The following is a 17,602-nucleotide window of genomic DNA, read 5'->3' on the forward strand; positions in this document are numbered from 1 at the left end:
GAATTCAACAATACATAAAAAAGAATCATTTAGGGTTGCCTGGGTGGCTCAGTCAGTTGAGCATCCAACTTCGGCTCAGGTCATGATTGCACCGTTCGTGGGTTCAAGCCCAGTTACAGTAATCAGACAAGAAAAAGAAAAGGCATCCTAATTGGTAAGGAAGAAGTAAAACTGTCACTATTTGCAGATGACATGACATGTTACAAAGAAAAACCTAGACTCCACCCAAAATCTACTAGAATAACTGAACTCACTAAAACTGCAAAATATAAAATTAATATGTAGAAATTTGTTGCACTGCTATACACTTAAAATGAAGCAGCAGAAAGGGAAATTAAGAAAACAATCACACTGAAAATTGTACCCCAAACAATAAAATACCTAGGAATAAACTTAACCAAGGAGGTGAAAGACCCGTGCTCTGAAAATTACAAAATGCTGATGAAAGAAATTGAAAACAGTACAAATAAATGGGAAGATACAACATGCTGTGGATTGGCATGAACTAATTAATTAATATGAGTAAAATGTCCATACTATCCAAAGCAATCTATAGATCCAAGACAATCCCTATCAAAATGCAAATAGCATTTTCACAGAACAAGAACAAATAACCCTAAAATTTGCACGGAACCAAAAAACACCCTGAATCAACAAATCAGTCTTGAGAAAAAAGAACAAAGATGAAGGTATCATACTCCCAGACTTCAAACTATACTACAAAACTATAGTAGTCAAAATGGTATGGTAATAGAACAAAAACAGACACGTAAACCAATAGAACAGAATAGAATGCCCAGAAATAAACCCACATGTATATGGTCATTTAATCTAAAACAAAAGAGGCAAGAAAATACCATGGGGGAGGGGCACCTGGGTGGCTCAGTCAGTTAAGCGTCCGACTTCGGCTAAGGTCGAGATCTCATGGGTCTTGGGTTCGAGCCCCGAATCGGGCTCTGGGCTGACAGAGCACAGCGTGGAGCCTGCTTCAGATTCTGTGTCTCCCTCTCTCTCTGCCCCTCCCCTGCTCACGCTGTCTCTCTCTCTTAAAAATAAACAAACATTTAAAAAAATTTGTTAATGCAAAAATGTATAAATTGGACTTTATCAAAATAAAAGACATGCTAAGACATTCTCTCAAAAATTAAAAAAAAATAAAAAACAAAAAAAACAAATGAACAAATAAAACAGAAAGAGATTCATAAATACAGAGAACAAACTGGTAGTTGCCAGAGGGGAGGGGCATCAGGGGATGGGCAAAATAGGTGAAGGGGATTAAGAGGTACAAATTGAACTGCAATAAAGTACGGATATGAAGTATACAGTGATATAAAGTATAGTGTAGGGAACAGAGTCAATAATATTATAATAATTTTGAATGGTGATGGACAGTAACTAACCACATTTATGGTGGTCAGCATTTTGTAATGCATATAAGTATTGAATGGCCGTGTTGCACACCTGAAAGTAATAGAATATTATATTATGTATATCAAGTAGCCTTCAATTAACAAAGCCCTCTAGCTAAATTCACCAAAAAAAAAAAAAAAAAAAAAAAGACACAAAATATCAGTATCATTTCTATAGATCCTACAGCTATTAAAAGGATTATAAGAACATTGTGGCCAACTCTATACCAATAAATTCAACAACTTGGACTTTATAGGTGGCAAATTTCTGAAGGACACATGACCAAAACAGACACAGGAAGAACTAGAAAATCTGAACAGTCCCAAATTTCCTAAAGAAATTACATTTTCCATTAAAAATTTACAATATGTATATTTCTATAATTTTAAAATTTCTACGTTTTATATAAAGACGCAAACGACCTAACGAGTCAAAGCAATTTTGAGAAAGAAGAACAGAGTCAGAAAGCTTAAACTACTTGATTTCAAGATTTTCTATAAAGCTACAGTAATCAAAGCAGTGTGATCCTGGGATATGGATGGATAGAGAGACAATAAAGCAGAATTCCCAGAAATAGACCCACACGTATATATGACCAATATATTTTTAACACAGTTGCCAAAATAATTCAACTGAAGAAAGGATAGTTTTTCAACAAATTATGCTAGAGTAACTAGATATCCATATGGAAAAAATATTAACATTCATGCTATATAAACTTATAAGGTTCTGTCAATTATATTTTAATAAAACTGGAAAAAGTTAACCTTGTCCTTTACCTTAAATATCATACATTAAAAAAAAACTTTAATTGAATCATAGACCTAGATATAAAATCTAAAACCTCAAAAGATGTAGAAAGAACATATAAGAGAAACTCTTTACAACCACAGACTAGGTGAGGGTTTCTTAGGAAAAAAATCAGGGATCATGAAAAAAAAATGTAGGGGCACCTGGGGGCTTCAGTTTGTTAAGCATCCAACTCTTGATTTTGGCTCAGGTCATGATCTCACAGTTTGTGAGACTGAGCCCTGTGTGGGGCTCTGTGCTGACGGTGCAGAACCTGTTTGGGATTCTCTTTCTGCTACTCTTCCCATTCATGCATGCGCTCTCTCTCTCTCTCTCTCTCTCAAAATAAATAAATAAATATTAAAAAAAAAGAAAAAATGTGGCGCGCCTGGGTGGCTCCGTCAGTTAGCTGTCCGACTTCAGCTCAGGTCATGATATTACGGTGTGTGAGTTCGAGCCCCATGTTGGGCTCTGTGCTGAAAGCTCCGAGCCTGGAGCCTGCTTCAGATCCTGTGTCTCTCTCTGTCCCTCTGCCCCTCCCCTGCTCACGCTGTCTCTCTCTCTTAAAAATAAACAAACATTAAAAAAATTTTTTAAATGAAAAAATGTATAAATTGGACTTTACCAAAATAAAAGGCACAGCTAAGACAACATGGATGGACCTTGACGGCATTATTCTCAGCAAAATAAGCCAGTCACAGACAAATACCATATGATTGCACTCATCTGTGTAACCAAAAAACAAAAAAACAAAATCACCCCACAAAAAAGAAAAAAAAAATAACAAACACACAGATACAGAGAACAGACTGGTGGTTGGCAGAGGCAGGAGGAGCAGGGGAGAGGGGGCAAGATGGTGACACCATTAAGAGAATAAAAAGACCGGTCACAGACTAGGAAAAAGTCACCCATTTGATAAATGACATACTGAGAATATACAAAGAATTCTCCATCTTCAATAAGAAAACAACCCAATTAAAAAAATTTTTTTTAATGTTTTATTTAGACAGAGCATGAACAGTGGAGGGGCAGAGAGAGAAGGAGACACAGAATCTGAAACAGGCTCCAGGCTCTGAGCTGTCAGCACAGAGCCCGACGCGGGGCTCGAACTCACCGACCGTAAGATCATGACATGAGCTGAAGTCGGATACTTAACCGACTGAGCCACCCAGGCGCCCCAGAAAATAACCCAATTTAAAAGTGAGTGAAAGATGGGGCGCCTGGGTGGCGCAGTCGGTTAAGCGTCCGACTTCAGCCAGGTCACGATCTCACGGTCCGTGAGTTCGAGCCCCGCGTCAGGCTCTGGGCTGACAGCTCGGAGCCTGGAGCCTCTTTCCGATTCTGTGTCTCCCTCTCTCTCTGCCCCTCCCCCGTTCATGCTCTGTCTCTCTCTGTCCCAAAAATAAAAAAAATTAAAAAAAAAAAAAAATAAAAAAAATAAAAGTGAGTGAAAGATCTGAACAGAGGCCTTACCAAATAAGACCACAAATGGCAAACAGGTCCATTAAAAGATGCTCAACATCATTAATCATCAGGGAAATGCTAATTATAAGTACAAGGAGAGACTACTACAGACCTTTTAAAATGGCTAAAATAAAAAAAGACAATTACACCAAGTATTGGTCAGGATGTGAAACAGCTAAATCTCTCGTACCCTTACAGTGGGAATATAAAATGGTATACCACTACGGAAAACAGTTTGGCAGTTTCTTAAAAAAAAAATATTTGCAAAAAAAAAAAAAGTTAAATATTTGCCTACCATGTGACCCATATATCCTACTCCTAAAAATTTATCCAAGAGAAATGAAAGCTTTTGTCCATACAAAGACCTGTATGCTGATACTCACATTAGCTCAATCTGTAACAGTCAAAAACAACCCAAATGTCCATCAGTAGGTGAACAGATAAACAAACTGTTATACATCCATACAATGGAATACTACTAAGGGACAAAATCAATGGATTCATGCAACAATGTTGCTGACTTTCAAAATAATTATGCTGAGTAAAAGAAGTCAGACAAAAAAGCACATTATGCCTGATTCCATTTACACAAAATTCTCGGAATGCATAACTCGTCTCTAGTGACAAAAAACTGATGAGTGGTTGCCTTGGGATGGGGAGGGCAGGAGGGAAGGATCACAAAGGGGCAAGAGGAAACTTTCGGGGGTGATGACTAAAGTGATGGTGTCACAGGTATGTACCTAGGTCAGAACTTACCAGACTGTACACTTTATATAGTTTATTGTATGTCAATTCCACCTCAAGAAAGCTGCTAAATGTGGAAGATATATTTATATAGAGGATCACAAATAATGAATCAACAGAATACTCCCTGTATCCATCACCCAATTTAAAAAAGTAAACGTTACCATAATTTTTGAAAATTTCTGTGTTCCCTGACCCACCCAAAAGCCAAGGCTTTCTTGTTAAAAACAGATGAATGCTTGAAACTACTTTCTGTATACTTTAGGGTTTTAGGTTCCCCAACACGAATATTCTGGGGGCTATTTTTATCTAAATTTAGCTGAGTGACGGAGCAGTCACGCACAATTTGAAGTTGAAACTTGCCCTTTAAAAAATGGGAGGCCCAGAACTGTGACTCAAAAATAATCCTGTTGAGTTATGAACGTCTGAGAGCCTCGATCCAGAATGCAAAAGGGGGGAACCTCTCGTTAACTGTGGTCAGGCAAGCGTGTCTTCTCATTTCCTCTTTTTAAAAACAGGGCTGGGGGAGGAGAGGGACCAAAGGGTGACAGGAGGCGGTCACTTGGCAGCAGCCTCCTAGTACGGTTTAGCCAGGCTCCACCCACGGGTTCTGTTTTCTTTGCAGATGTCATTGGAGGACCCGGATGGGGTGTGTACGAGCAGCGTGCATAGTATAAAACTCCAGCAGGAAACCAGCGGTAGTTTCCAAACCCAGAGAAGGAGAAGCAGCAATAGATCTGGAATAAGGGACTGTAATCAACTTTCCTTCTGAGAAGCTGGGAAATTTCTCACTTTGCTTCATGAAAACGAAGCTGAATCTTTTGCCCAGCGCCTATTAATTAGGTGAAATGGGCCTCTCGCCCACGATTTGACTTGAGCTGTGTCTCTCTAGCCCGGCCAATTCTTCTTTCCTCCGCAGCGGATTGGCTCTGGCTAGAAGCCTACCTCCTGCAATAAAGGAGTCTGGTTGCCGGGTCGCTAACCCGTTGATCTTTTTCTCTTGTTGGTGATGGCGCTTATCATCTTTACGCTCCGGCTGGCCATCGGCATCCTGCTATTTCCCATGTTCCTGCTGAACCTTCTGGGCTTGTGGAACCAGATATGCAAAAAATGGTTCCCCTACTTCTTGCGGAGGTTCACTGTGATGTACAACGAACAGATGGCGAGCAAGAAGCGCGAGCTCTTCAGCAGCCTGCCGGAGTTTGCGGGCCCCTCCGGGAAGCTCTCTCTGCTGGAAGTGGGCTGCGGCACCGGGGCCAACTTCAAGTTCTACCCGGCTGGATGCAGGGTGACTTGTATCGACCCCAACCCCAACTTTGAGAAGTTCTTGATCAAGAGCGTCGCCGAGAACCGACACCTGCAGTTCGAGCGCTTCGTGGTGGCTGCGGGGGAGAACATGCAGCAGGTGGCCGATGGCTCCATGGATGTGGTGGTCTGCACCCTGGTCCTGTGCTCCGTGCAGAACCAGGAGCAGATCCTCCAGGAGGTGTGCCGAGTGCTGAGGCCGGTGAGTGAGGCGGTGCAAGGGGGACTGGTTAGTGGCAACCACTATCCCCAAGGGTAGTTAGTTCTATCAATTTCAGGTGGATCGGACGTTCAACCATAAAAAGGGCAACTAGGAGAGAAGGCACTGTTGAATTTTGTAGAATCTTAGAGTTGGGAAGAAGCTATAAAGGGAAAGACTGATTCTGAATACACAAAAAGTGTTAAAACTTCGGCAGAGGAAAAAAAATACTATAAACACAGTAAAGTACAAAAACATAGAAGTATTTACCAGGGATGATAGACAAAAAAGGTTAACTTCCTTCATATTAAAAGACATTACAAATCAAAAGATCAGTAGGATTTTTTTAAAAAACAATAAGAAAAACACAAGAGAAAAATAGGCAAATAGCAGGAATGGAAATATAAATAAAAATAGCCAATTATACACCGGGGGCCTGGGTGGCCCAGTTGGTTGAGCTTCACCTTGATTTCTGCTCAGGTCATGATCTGACAGTCGGTGAAGTGGAGCCTTGAGAAGGGCTCCATGCTGACAGTGGGGAGCCTGCTTGGGATTCTCTCTTTCTCTCTCTCTCTCTGCCCCCTCCACCCCCTACTCTCTCTCAAAATAAATAAATAATTTTTTTAAAAAATAGCCAATTATGTGATAAAAATGCTCAACTTGACACGCATTTAAAGAACAAAATAAAGCCAGATACCATTTTTACCTATTAATACTATCAGAGGCTTTTAAGGCCAATATGGTATTATGGTTTTGGGAGGCAGGACATCTTCCTTTACATTGGAGGAAGGAAGTGCCCTCTTTCGAGGGTAATTTGATAATATCAAAATTTATCAAAATATCAAAAGGTGCACAGAGTCTTTTCTCCAATAATTTATCCCATAGTTATACTGCACAAATATGCAAAAACGTGGCCATATGCAAAGATATTCATTAGAGTATTTATAATAGCATAAATTGGAAATAACCTACATGTCCATCGACAGGAGGCCATTCAAGTAAACTGTCACAGAGTATAGAAGAATTCTGTGCAGTTGTTAAAAAGAACAAGGAAGGGTTACCTATGTTGATATGGAAAAAATCCCTAAGAGATTATGTTAAATGAAAAAAAGCAATCAAAGAATAGACAATTAGGTAGAATATAAGTGCATGGGATATACATATATATGTATGTATATGTATATATGCATATACACACATATACATACACATATATATGTGTGGGATATACATATATATGTATATGTATATATATATATGTGTATACACACATACATACACACATATATGCATATGTATATATGTTAAAGTGTGGGATATATATGTATGTATACATATGTATACACACACATATATGTACACATATATATGCATGTGTATATATGTTAAAGGAAATGACAGACAAAAAACTATTAACAATGGTTACCTCTTAGGAATGGGATTGGATGCAGGGGAAGAATCACTTTTTTTTTTTTTAATTTTATTTTTTATTTTTTAAAATTTACATCCAAATTAGTTAGCATATGGTGCAACAATGATTTCAGGAATAGATTCCTTGTGCCCCTGACCCATTTAGCCCATCCCCCCTCCCACAACCCCTCCAGTAACCCTCAGTTTGTTCTCCATATTTATGAGTCTCTTCTGTTTTGTCCCCCTCCCTGTTTTTATATTATTTTTGTTTCCCTTCCCTTACGTTCATCTGTTTTGTCTTTTAAAGTCCTCATATGAGTGAAGTCATATGATTTTTGTCTTTCTCTGACTAATTTCACTTAGCATAATACCCTCCAGTTCCATCCACGTTGTTGCAAATGGCAAGATTTCATTCTTTTTGATTACTGAGTAATACTCTATTGTATAATTATACCACATCTTCTTTATCCATTCATCCATCGATGGACATTTGGGCTCTTTCCATACTTTGGCTATTGTTGATAGTGCTGCTATAAACATGGGGGTGCATGTGTCCGTTCGAAACAGCACAAGTGTATCCTTTGGATAAATGCCTAGTAGTGCAATTGCTGGGTCACAGGGTAGTTCTGTTTTTAGTTTTTTGAGGAACCTCCATACTGTTTCCCAGAGTGGCCACACCAGTTTGCATTCCCATACTTTTCATTTTATATCTTTTGGTATTGTTTGGAATTCTTTATACTTGCATGTAATTTTTACCTATTACCTTTATTATTTTTTAATAGTTTTATTCTAAACATAGTTGAACATAGATAAAGTATGGATGTCTCAACAGTTGAATTCACTGCTCTAGTAGAACAGGATGCTCTGTAATCCCCAGTTTTATTTTCTAGTAGAGGAAGTTCCTCAGGAAGAAAAGGACTTGAGATGGAGTTTACAGGCAATGATATAATTCTGTCTTTGGTTCAAGGATAGGCCAACATCAAAATAGTAAATGAAAAAGTTCTGCCTCTTATACCCAAATGCTGGGTTTTTGTGTCCTGAGACTGGGCACTAACTGGACAATGTTAGCAAATGTTTTGCTTACAGTGTTATCCCTACAAAACAAGTAATTCTGACCCCCGTTTTAATAGCACTCTTAAGGAGATCACATTCTTTGTAGCCTTCTACTCTCTACTGAATATAACCAGGAGCTTTATTACATTGTCATTTAACCTTCACAACAGTCCTTTAAAGCAGATACTGTCTTCATGTTGTTTTGAGGAAACAGACTCAGAGAGGTTAAGAAATTTGCCCAAGGTTACACAGCTAGTAGGTCTCACTTCCTTTTATTTATTATTTATTATTTTTGTTTGTTTGTTTAGAGAGAGACAGAGAGAGAGAGAGACAGACTGTGAGTGTGTTGGGGGGCAGATGGTTTCTAAATCTAAATATCTAGCCCAGATCTTTCTTCTAACCCCAAATCTGCATATCCAGCTGTCTCTTCAATAGTCACCTGAATGGGTGACAGGCATCTATCTCTCGCTTAAACCTGTGTGACCCTTGGGGTAACACTGGCCTCCATGGGTCTCCTCCTTTCTCTCCTGCTCTAGTCTATGGATTTTTTTTTTTTTTGCCCAATCAGGAAATTCCAAGTTTTCCATTCCTGAACTTATACTTACATTCCTGTCTTATCCTTGCCCACAGAAATGGGAAACTCCCACCTCTAAGCTCTCTGCTTGGGATAGGCAAGATTAGGGTAGATAGAAGAGGCTAAGAAGAGTGTGGCCATCACCACAGGTTTTGGAAGGGATTTGGAGGTCCCTTTCCCCTTACTTCCCAAAGAGGCAGATAGGTAGGAGACTTCTGAAATCCCCCTGATAATCTATACCCTCCACTGTGTCTATACTTCACCTACATTTATAGGACTGCCCTAGATGAAAGCAGCAGTTGCTAATTCCTACATGACAGTGACTTACGTATCACATCCACCGAATAAAATACCTAATGACACAATGGTACCGTGACTTCAGTAATGCTTTCGATGCTTCAGCATTTTATTATTATTTTTGAAAAAGACACATTTATTCAGTGTCATGATGAGACTATTACATTTAGCAATCAATAGCACAGGTGCAAAAAAAAAAAAATCTACACTAAAACCCTTTGTTGGGGGGCTCCCGGGTGGCTCAGTCAGTTAAGTGTCGACTTCGGCTCAGGTCATGATCTCATGCTTTGTGGGTTCGAGCCCCGCATCAGGCTCTGTGCAGATAGCTCAGAGCCTGGAGCCTGCTTCAGCTGCTGTGTCTCCCTTTCTCTCCACCCCTCCCCTGCTTGCACTCTGTCTCCTTCCCTCTCTCAAAAATAAACAAACACTTTAAAAAAAATTTAAAAAAACCCAAACCTTTGTTGGAATGCTTTATGCCTTCCATAGAACAGAAACTAAAATACCCTGTTATACAATTAGTCACAAATACAGTCCTTGAGTTTTTTGCCCATACACATGAGTATTGTCTAAAACGTGTCTTCTTTGTAGCAGCTAGGCCCTGCCACCCCTGTGCTTGGCTGAGTTCACAAATCTGTTGGAACCTGTAGCTTCCCTGTCACTTCTCTGGCTCTTCATTCCTGCTAAGCTTTGTGTCCTGGTAGCAATTAAAACCTAAAACCGTCCAACTTCGGCTCAGGTCATGATCTCACGGTTTGTGAGTTTGAGCCCCGCGTCGGGCTCTGTGCTGACAGCTCAGAGCCTGGAGCCTGTTTCAGATTCTGTGTCTCCCTCTCTCTGACCCTCCCCCACTCATGCTCTGTCTCTCCCTGTCTCAAAAATAAATAAACGTTAAAAAAAAATTAAAAATAAAATAAAATAAAAATATTTTTTTAAACCTCTGCCACTGCCATAGCTGCTGCTGCTGCAACCACCATAGCCAGGCTGGGTTTGTGGTTTGGCAAAGTATTGGCCTCCACCACCACAGGGGCCAGAGCTTCGGCCCCCCAAACTGCCTCCTTTCCTGGGTCTAAAGTTTGAAGATTGGCCGTTGTAACTGTCAAAATCATTATAGCTTCCGCAACCTCCAGAGTTGCTTCCATCATTACCAAATCCGTGACAGCCATCCCCACTGCCACTGTATCCATTGCCACCTCGACTGCCACCAAAGCCACCTTGCCCACTGCAGTTTCCTCCACGACCAAAGTTGTCATTCCCGCCAAAACCACCTCCGTGACCACCACCGAAGTTTCCAGAACCACGTCGACTTCTTTGGCTGGATGAAGCACTGGCCATCTCTTGCTTAGATACGGCTCTTCTGACTTCACAGTTGTGGCCGTTCACAGTATGGTATTTTCGAATGACAATCTTGTCTACAGAGTCACGGTCATCAAACGTCACACAAGCAAAGCCTCTCTTTCTGCCACCGCCTCGGTCAGTCATGATTTCAATCACTTCAGTTTTCCCCTACTGTTCAAAATAATCTCTCAGGTGATGTTGTTCAGCGTCTTCTTTAATGCCACCGACCAAAATCTTTTTCACGGTTAAGCGCGCACCAGGTCTCTAAGAATCTTCTCTCGAGACAGCCCTCTTTGGTTCCACAACTCTCCCATCCATCTTGTGTGGCCTTGCATTCATAGTTGCGTCCACCTCCTCCACAGTGGCATAGGTGACAAACCCAAAGCCTCTGGAGCGTTTGGTGTTTGGGTCTCTCATTACCATACAGCCTGTGAGCATTCCCCATCTCGCTCCTCAGATGCTCATCGGTTGTTTCAAAGCTCAAACCTCCAATGAAAAGCTTCTGTTCAGGCCCTTTAGTAGATTCTGACTTAGACATGATGGCTGGGGGAGGGGAGACTTTCACGATGCTGACTTGGCAGTGTCCACGGGCTGATGCTTCAGTATTTTAATTCATCATATCATTTACATCCTTGTGACAATGGTACAAAAGTGTAAGACATGCTTATTCAGTCTCAGGCAATGCTGGGTGTGGATTCAGACTCTCCCACAGGTTTGCAAAACAGAACCCAAGAGCAATTCTCAGATGAAGTAAAAAAAAATTTTTTTGTATGTATGTATGTAAAGTTTATTTATTTTGAGACAGGAGGGGAGGGACAGAGAGAGACAGAGACAGAGAATCCCAAGCAGGCACCATGCTGTCAGCACGGAGCCCCATGCAGGGCTCGATCCCACTAACTGTGAGATCCTGATCTGAGCCAAAATCAAGAGTTGGGCTGACTGAGCCACCCAGGCACCCCCAAATTTTTGTTTTTAAATAAAAGTAGTAAAAGTTAAAAAAAAAATGTGCCATTAAAAGGCAAACAACAAACTGGGGGAGACCTTTGTAGTATATGTTGCCTTATTATACTAAATGCCCCCACTAAGCAGTAAGAAAAACCCAACACCCTACTAGAAAACTGATGAAGGACATAACAGACAAATCGGAAGAGAAGAAATCCAAATCGCCAATAAGGTTTAGCAAAGATGTTATCTATATTAAGGATATTAAAGATGTACACATTATTGAAAATGAAATACCATTTTACCCATCAGCTTGCCAAGGATACAGAGGAAAAAAGGATTGAGAAGAGTTTATTGGAAATGGGCACTCATATGCATTGCTAGTATGAATGTAAACTTGCTATGACTCTTCCGTAGGGCAATTTGACCACCTGTACCAACAGTTTAAGAAGACACAGACTTTGGACTCAGCAGTTCTACTTTTTAGCAAGTTATTTTTTTGGAAATAATTAGAGGTTGTCACAGAGATGTACGGACAAGGCTATTGACTGTGATAGTATTTATAATGATGAAAAACTGGAAATAACTTCAATGAGAATGGTTAAAGGAGACATGGTACCTTCAGTGGTGTGAAATGTTGTGTGAAAAGTTTTTAAATCATGTTTTAGGATAATATTCGAATACATAAACAAAGCAGGTTACAAAAGAGAATGTACATTCTAATCCTAGTTTTAGGGAAAAAATAGATATTCACATAATATGAATTTTTTAACGTTTATTTGACAGAGAGTGCGCATGCACAGGAGAGGGGGGGAGAGAGAGAGAGAAAGAGAGAGAGAGAGGAAGAGAGAATCCCAAGAAGACTCCTTGCTGTCAGCACAGAGCCCAACGTGGGGCTCAATCCCACTAACCGTGAGCTCGTGACCTGAGCCAAAACCAAGAGTCAGACGTAACTGACTGAGCCACCCAGGCGCCCCTATATGATCAGAAAATATGTGTTAATTGCCTGAAATTGGCAGCTCTGTATAAAATTTGACAGAAGCTGAGACTATTGGCCAAAATGGTGCCTTAGCAAGTTTTAATTTATCCATGCCTTTTCATGAAGTTAGCCTCTGGGGCCACTGAAATCGAAGCTTCTTCAGTCATCTTATAAACCTGTTCTGACAAAACCAATATGCGGGGTTTGTTTGTTTGTTTGTTTGTTTCTCAGGGAGGGGCTTTCTATTTCCTGGAGCATGTAGCCGCTGAGAGCTCAACTTGGAATTACTTCTGGCAACAAGTCCTGGATCCCACATGGTACCTGCTGTTTGATGGGTGCAACCTGACCAGAGAGAGCTGGAAGGCCCTGGAACGGGCGCGCTTCTCTAAACTTGAGCTGCAGCACCTCCAGGCACCGCTGCCCGTGGAGCTGGTGCGCCCTCACATCTGTGGATATGCTGTGAAATAGCAGGAGCGGGGGCGGAGAGCTGCGTGGCTCAGATGGCTTAAGGCTACAGTTTTATTTACACTCACAATACTAATTGGGAGAAAGGAAACCTTTTTTTTTTTTAAAGTAAAGTTGAATTTCATCCCTAGAAGTTTATGTGATAACCCGTTTAGCCATTTTCTGTTGGCTCCCAGAGGATCAAAACCAAAGCAAACGCAAAACAGGACTCTCCCTTAAAAGGAAACACTGGGCTTTCATAATTGAAGTTTACCATTATTCCCAAACTTAAGTCTGTAACTTCAAAATCCTCCCAGCCATCTTTTTTGTCTTTTAATATCATAGATTTTTATAATTTTTTCATGTTTTATTTCTGAGAGACAAAGAGAGCGAGCACAAGTAGGGGAGGGCAGAGAGGAGGAGACAGGATCTGAGGCAGGCTCTGTGCTGAGAGCAGAGAAGCCAATGTGGGGCTTGAACTCACGAACCATGAGATCATGACCTGAGCGCAAGTCAGACGCTCAACCGGCTGAGCCACCCAGGTGCCCCACAACTGTCTTACTTACATGGTTACCTGACGGATTTTAATTGTACCCGCTTTTTGAGAGCTTGGCGCTAATAAGCCATCAAATCACTCAAAAGAAGACTTTGAAAGGGGAGACGTGACAAGATCTTAATAACTCACAAATTGAATAAAGAAATCCTACCCAGGCGAAAATCCTAATCTGAGCAGCCCAGATTTTTTCAGAAAGAAAGCTGAATGCATGTGTTGTTCTTAGGATCGCAGGGCTGGTTTTCAAAATTAATGGACCAGTTCTGCCTGGTCACAGGCAGTTCTGCCTAGGTCACAGGCAGTTCCGCCTAGGTCACACCTAGTTCTGCCCAGCTTTACTGTGTTTTCTCCAGTATTCCACCCACATTTGTCTTCCTGCATTCCAGTCTTCAACTCTTAAGGTGAAGAGTGTGCTTGACCCGTTAGTATGTCCATAAAAATAGTTGAGATACTTAAGGTTCTTGACTCCATTTTCCTGATTATGTGGCGTATACTTTGCTGGATGTCTTAAATTGTAGGCAAGGAAAAGGGCCACTGTAATTAGGAAAACCTTGGGTAATTAGGCATATTTTGTAAGAACCCCTATAACCCAGGCAATCTGTGAATCTGTCAAGAAGTAGACACATATTTTGGAGATAATTCTGACCAAATGTCCCCTCTTGTCCCAAGATGATTTCTTTGTTCCTTGCCACTCTGGGAACCTCTAAAGTGTTAGGTTGGTCAGAGGGCTTAAGAATAGCGTTTTCAGCAATAGTTCGTATGTATTTTAATAAATTTAGTATATTTTCTGAGATGACTTTACAAAAGGACTATTTTAATTATCAAATCAATACGTTCATATAGATTTTAGGAATGGAAATAAATGGTTTATGTCTTTGCTGGCTTGGCTTCATTTTTTTCTTTTTTTTTTTTTAATGTCTGGAAGGGGAAAATTAAGCTATTTGAACATACAGATTTATGTTTCTAGAGCCAGGTAATTGCTTACAGAAAGCAGAGGGAGGATCAGAATGGATTTTGAAAAGTTCGAGTCCAAAGACCTCCACTTATAACATTCATAAAACAAAAAGGAAGGAAACATAACGATTCTAACTCTCTTGAACATGAAGACAGTTACTGTTATGGTGAGGTTAGGATAGTTACCTAAGGCCTTCTGAGCTCTAGAACAGGGATCTCCTCCCTCTGCATTCACTCCAAAGCAGGGACCTCCTTAACCACCCCACTTCACTATCGGTTAAGGTAGTCCAGTGCTTGAGAAATATGAAAAACCACAGGTTGACATGCTGAAATGTTATCAGCATGTTGAAAGGAATGCCATATAGCACAATGTACTGGGTACATTCTTATCAATTCCCTCTTGTCTAAGTGGTGTGGCAAAGTTGATCCTTTCTGTGGAGAAATAAATAAAGTTTCTTACATTCCATGAGTTCCCGAGCAAGTCTTAGAAGCCCTAATTCCTGAAACTACAAGACCTGTCTTTTTTTTTTTTTTTTAACGTTTATTTATTTTTGAGACAGAGAGAGACAGAGCATGAACGGGGGAGGGTCACAGAGAGAGGGAGACACAGAATCTGAAACAGGCTCCAGGCTCTGAGCTGTCAGCACAGAGCCCGACGCAGGGCTCGAACCCACGGACCGTGAGATCATGACCTGAGCCAAAGTCGGACGCTTAACCGACCGAGCCACCCAGGCGCCCCCAAGACCTGTCTTGACATCATGGCTGCCATAGCACCTCCCCACTGCTTTCCTCCACAGGCCAGAAGACACACGTTTGTGGTCATTCCGACAGCCTGTGGAAGTGACCTAAGCCCGTGCAAAATGGAAACCGGAAAAGGTAAAACGGGTCCAATGTCTTTTGGGTCGTGTGTTGGTTAGGATTCCTTCGATTGGAAGTGACGTGAGTGTTCAACCAAAAAAAGGCATAAGCAGAAGAAAGACCTTCAGACTCAAATTAGTGAAAAGCACAGGGGCAGAAAGCCTCCCGCACAGCTTGAGCAGGGCTCAGCTGATGTGATCAGATGTCACATCTGCCCTTCCTGACTGCCCTACCAGGTGGTGAGTCTGTGGAAGTGGTGCCAATCTTCATGCTTCCCCGGGGCCAAGGCCAGTTGGAAAGATCAAAGCTATTTTGCAAATGCTCCACCCAATTTCTGCACTGAGTCTCAGCTGGCTCTTGTTGACAATCTGGGGTCACAAGTCCATCCCCGAATCAGTCATAATATTTAGACCAAATGGATTAGGCTGATTTGGCTCAAGTAAAGGTCACAGTGCTTCATCCCCGGGGCTGAGCACACCCAGACCTTTGTGAACAGAGACAAGGAGACTTGTGTATCCTCCAAATGAAACAAGGCTGGGGGAAAGTGGGAAGGGAGGCTGAGAAGGCACGCCGCAAATGCTCGTTATGGGCACATCGCTGCATTTCAATCAGACCCTGTTTGCTTCCGGGTGGTAGATTACGTAGTACCGTGCTGAGAACCTGGCTTTTCACTAGGATAGTTGCATGCAACGAGGAAGATAAAAGACAAAATGACACTGGCTTTGGCATCCAAGTGACTTAGGTCAAGTCCTGGTTGTGTCATCTGTTGACTGTGAGACCTTGGGCAAGTTATTTCTCTAGTGTCACCTTCTTTATTATTATTATTATTATTATTATTATTATTTGTATTTTAGTCAGTTCATATACAGTCCAAATTGGTTTCAGGAGTAGAATTCAGTGATTCATCACTTACATATAACACCCAGTGCTCCTCACAAGTACCCTCCTTAATACCCATCAGGCACCTAGACCATCCCCCACCCACCTCCCTCCATCAACCCTCGGTTTGTTCTCTATCTTTAAGATTCTCTTGTGTTTTGTTTCCCTTTCTAGTGCCACTTTCCTCATCTGTTAATGAGGATAATATCTACCTCAAGGGTTACTGAGAGGAATTAATGAAGTGAAGCATTTGGTACTTAACAAATGTTAAACTTCATTCGACAGTTATTGAGTGCCTACTGTGTACTCCACCCTTGGTGCTTGGCTTAGAGCCCTAAATAAGCTAGACTTGTTCTCTGCCCTCACGGAGCAGAGGCATAGGCCGTGATAAATGCTAGCTAGGAGGGAGAAGCACCAGGCACCAGGAAAATGGAATCGGCAGCCCTGGGGTGGGGGAGGGAGGGGAGGATCAGAAGTTTCCTTGAGGAAGTGACATCCGAGCTGAATTCCAGAGGGTATTAGTATTTCAGCCTAACAGAACAGCTGGTACCACACACAAATAAAAGGAGGAAACACAATGTGTTCAAGGAACTGAAGGCAGGCAGGGCTGGGTATGAGAGACTGCAAGGGGGATTTGGGGATGGCTGCTTACTTACACCAGGCCTCTTCCTAATCTTGTTAAGTCCCTGGACCCATGAGCCCCGTACTTCATTTTAATGGCAAACCAAACATACTTAGGAACAGAACAGAGTGTTTTATGACATAAACATAAGAAATTTCAAATACCATTGAAATTTCTTATGTTTATATCATAAAACACTCTGTTCCTAACTGTTTTCATATTCTAATTGCTTCTTCTGAATTCCTACATATTTCATACTTGGATAGCGAGTGAAGCAAATATTGCATAATAGCACCTTGTGTACTCTTAACCCTTAACATAAGCCTTCCCCTTTGGTATTGCTTTAGAAGACCTAGAACTTAACTGAAATTCAATTCCCATTAATCTGTTAATGCAATTGGGAGCGTAATGATCAAGGAGCCTCGTGCCAACAAAAGCTAAAAAGAAAACTGTCCAGGAAGTGTCACTTGAACTCTTTCAATACCTAAAACCAAAAGCATTCAGGCTACATTAAAGAAAAACCAAGGGCGCCAGGCTGGCTCAGCCGGAGGGGCATGTGACTCTTGATCTCAGGGTTGGGAGTTAGAGCCCCACGTTGAGTGCAGAGATTACTTAAAAATAAAATCCTTACAAAATAAGAAAAGAATAATCAGAAGTCCCTGATCCATGGAACTGCCAGAATCAAGAACAGAGGACATGTTGATTGAGGATACAGGAAATGAACGTAGAGGGGCCAATATTCCCAATTTCTAGCTAATTTGAAAACAAACAAAAAAAGCAAACAAAACAAC

At 41.3% G+C, this 17,602-nt stretch overlaps 2 protein-coding genes and 1 pseudogene across 2 annotated transcripts in view; 2 read left to right on the plus strand and 1 right to left on the minus strand.

The window, feature by feature from the left end:
* Positions 1 to 5,062: 5,062 nt before the first annotated feature.
* TMT1A (thiol methyltransferase 1A) lies at positions 5,063 to 13,300 on the plus strand. Its single transcript, XM_078449874.2, has 2 exons — positions 5,063 to 5,914; positions 12,733 to 13,300. The coding sequence occupies exons 1-2, from the start codon at positions 5,417 to 5,419 to the stop codon at positions 12,967 to 12,969; spliced, it is 735 nt and encodes a 244-aa protein (XP_078306000.1). The 5' UTR covers positions 5,063 to 5,416; the 3' UTR covers positions 12,970 to 13,300.
* LOC144616911 (heterogeneous nuclear ribonucleoprotein A1-like) lies at positions 9,976 to 11,118 on the minus strand (annotated as a pseudogene).
* A 510-nt stretch (positions 13,301 to 13,810) lies between the features above and the next one.
* Positions 13,811 to 17,602, plus strand: part of HIGD1C (HIG1 hypoxia inducible domain family member 1C) — a 31,926-nt gene continuing 28,134 nt past the window's right edge. The window contains exon 1 of the mRNA XM_060657624.3: positions 13,811 to 15,328. Within this exon, the coding sequence (XP_060513607.1) occupies positions 15,211 to 15,328 (118 nt within the window). The 5' untranslated portion in view covers positions 13,811 to 15,210. The remainder of the gene's footprint in view (positions 15,329 to 17,602) is intronic.

This window comes from Panthera onca, chromosome B4, assembly GCF_046562875.1.
Source record: "Panthera onca isolate mPanOnc1 chromosome B4, mPanOnc1 haplotype 2, whole genome shotgun sequence".
NCBI classification, from domain to species: domain Eukaryota; kingdom Metazoa; phylum Chordata; class Mammalia; order Carnivora; family Felidae; genus Panthera; species Panthera onca.

Bases quoted from the DNA above. Each gene is read 5' to 3' on its own strand.
- TMT1A (XM_078449874.2), top strand. From the start codon at position 5,417: ATGGCGCTTATCATCTTTACGCTCCGGCTGGCCATCGGCATCCTGCTA. The intron at 5,915-12,732 runs GTGAGTGAGGCG...TTTGTTTCTCAG, and splicing joins TGTGCCGAGTGCTGAGGCCG to GGAGGGGCTTTCTATTTCCT.